The following is a 2,159-nucleotide window of genomic DNA, read 5'->3' as shown; positions in this document are numbered from 1 at the left end:
TCGATATTAAATCAGATAAATGTGAACATAAAAGGGAAACACATTAATTCTTTCAATAAAAAGGACTTGAAAAACAACACATTCATTATTATTATTAGTATTATTATTAGTTTTATTATCATTACTATATAAATAAAATGCAAAAGTAAAAAGACTGACAACTACAACAAAAATAAATATAATTATGTCACATCAAAAAACAGCTAGTTTGCCTTAAAGTGTAAGTTCAGTCTTACATGTCTTTTGTTTAGTGTTCGGTTTTAAAGAAAAATACATTAGAGCAGGATTGTTGTTTTCTTTGTTCATTTAAATGTGTAGATATAAAATGTTTCCAGGATAAAATGAAAAATAAACAAGATGATAATTAACAATGATGTTCCCTGGCAATAAATCTTCTAAATGCTTCCTTGATTAAAAAGCACACATTTTTTTTGCGTCACCTGCGGATGTGACGTCAATCTTCATCCTGTGGGGCGAGTTAGACTTTGGACTTCCTTTTATTGTCTTTGCACAGAAAAAAAAAAAAACACCGCAGTGAAACTGGCAACGAAACTAAACAGCAACCGTTAAAAAACACAGCATAGAGTGAATGTATATATAAAAGTATAAATATAAATATTAATAAGTTTAAAAAAAAAATTGAAATATAGTATAAACATATTTTTTCTCCTTCGGCTTCTTAACGCTTCTATTAAAAATCATTGGTTTTTTTTTTAATGAATTGCGAAATGTAGATACAATACCTATCCATATATCGTTTAGTCCGATTATTATATGAAAATACAAAAAAAGTGAGCACGCTTTTATTTTGAAAGCGCCAGCGGATGTTGACGTCCGCTCCCCTTCGCGTCATCTGACAGTTGTACTTGTGCGTCTCTCACCTGCGCAGATAAGAACTTGTGTTTCTTCTCCTCCAACAAACACCATGTTGTCCTACATCGTCGGCGTGAGTATTAAAAACAACGTGTTTCCATTTCTGTTTGTCGTCTTGTGTTCCGTTAGCTTCATGCTAGCATTAGCGCGATGAAGGATCCGCAAGAATGTGTGACTCATTTCTCCCGTTGTGGAGTTTAAAACCAAAACAAAAATGTCTGACGCTCGGTTTCTTCTTCTCAGCTCATCCGCGGAGGCTTGGACGGCCTCGTCAACCTCATCTTCAGACTCTTCTTCTCCAAGAGAAGAGCCGCCATCACGCTCGAGGACCCCAACGTCAAGTACGCCCTCAGGCTCATCGACAAGGAGGTGAGAGGTGATGCTCCTGAACGCAGCAGACGCGTTCAAGGACTCGTTCAACGCCTCGCGACTGTAACTGTAAAAAAGCAAACACTCAAGGTCACTCCAGGCTTATCTCTACAGTTACTGTACGAGACAACATTCTAAAGTTCTGTCCAATTATTTTGGAATTAAAAAGTGTAATTTGTTTGTATTGAATAATCGAGTCGTCATGTAATTTTCTTAAGCTTTAAGTAAATAACGTTAGTAGTTTATCCTGCTTTGAACTCAATTAGTTTTCTGAGTCTCTTGTGTTTGTCTCGGTGTTGTCTTGACTTTTTAAGTATTTATTTTAATTTACTTGTTGATTGTTTAAGCTTTTTGTGACCCTGGTCCAAAAAAGTGCTCTATAAATACTAATAACTTACTTATTCACTTTTATTGTAGGTAAACGATACGATAGATTATGATACTGTAGGAACAAGGATATATTTCTAGTAATATTTTGTTCATTTTTGACAAGTTAAGCTAATCTATGGAAGGAAACCACTTTCATTTAGAAATAAAACTTATTGTAAATTTCTAGTTTTATAGTTTTTGTGTCTTTTTTGTACGCATCTGGATCCACAGAAAATGTTGAGGGTTCTGAGCACCAGAATAACTTGTAACTAAACTTCATTTTTCTGTATATGTTGTGCAAGATAACAACAACGACCAGTGATAAATAAGTGACATCCATCATTTACAAACACTTTATGGAAACACATCTTGATCCCTTGTGTGGAGATTAGTCATGTGTGTTCTGCGATACGTATCGGGGGCAACGATACGATAAATCGTGATACTATAGTTACAAGGATATATTTGCAGTATTGTCGAGTACTTGACTCTGGTGTTGCAGAATTTACAGACCACATGACAAAGTCGTAACTGATTTTATTAGTTTC

The 2,159-nt window shown here is 34.7% G+C and overlaps 1 protein-coding gene across 1 annotated transcript in view; it reads left to right on the top strand.

Moving 5' to 3' along the window:
* Nucleotides 1-811: 811 nt before the first annotated feature.
* The window catches only part of cyb5r3 (cytochrome b5 reductase 3), a 6,154-nt gene continuing 4,806 nt past the window's right edge, over nucleotides 812-2,159 (top strand). The window contains exons 1-2 of the mRNA XM_087786550.1: nucleotides 812-946; nucleotides 1,117-1,242. Of these exons, the coding sequence (XP_087642676.1) occupies nucleotides 926-946; nucleotides 1,117-1,242 (147 nt within the window). The 5' untranslated portion in view covers nucleotides 812-925. The remainder of the gene's footprint in view (nucleotides 947-1,116; nucleotides 1,243-2,159) is intronic.

This window comes from Callionymus lyra, chromosome 3, assembly GCF_982586985.1.
Source record: "Callionymus lyra chromosome 3, fCalLyr1.hap1.1, whole genome shotgun sequence".
NCBI classification, from domain to species: Eukaryota; Metazoa; Chordata; class Actinopteri; order Syngnathiformes; family Callionymidae; genus Callionymus; species Callionymus lyra.
This window is presented reverse-complemented; position numbering and strand designations above follow the sequence as displayed.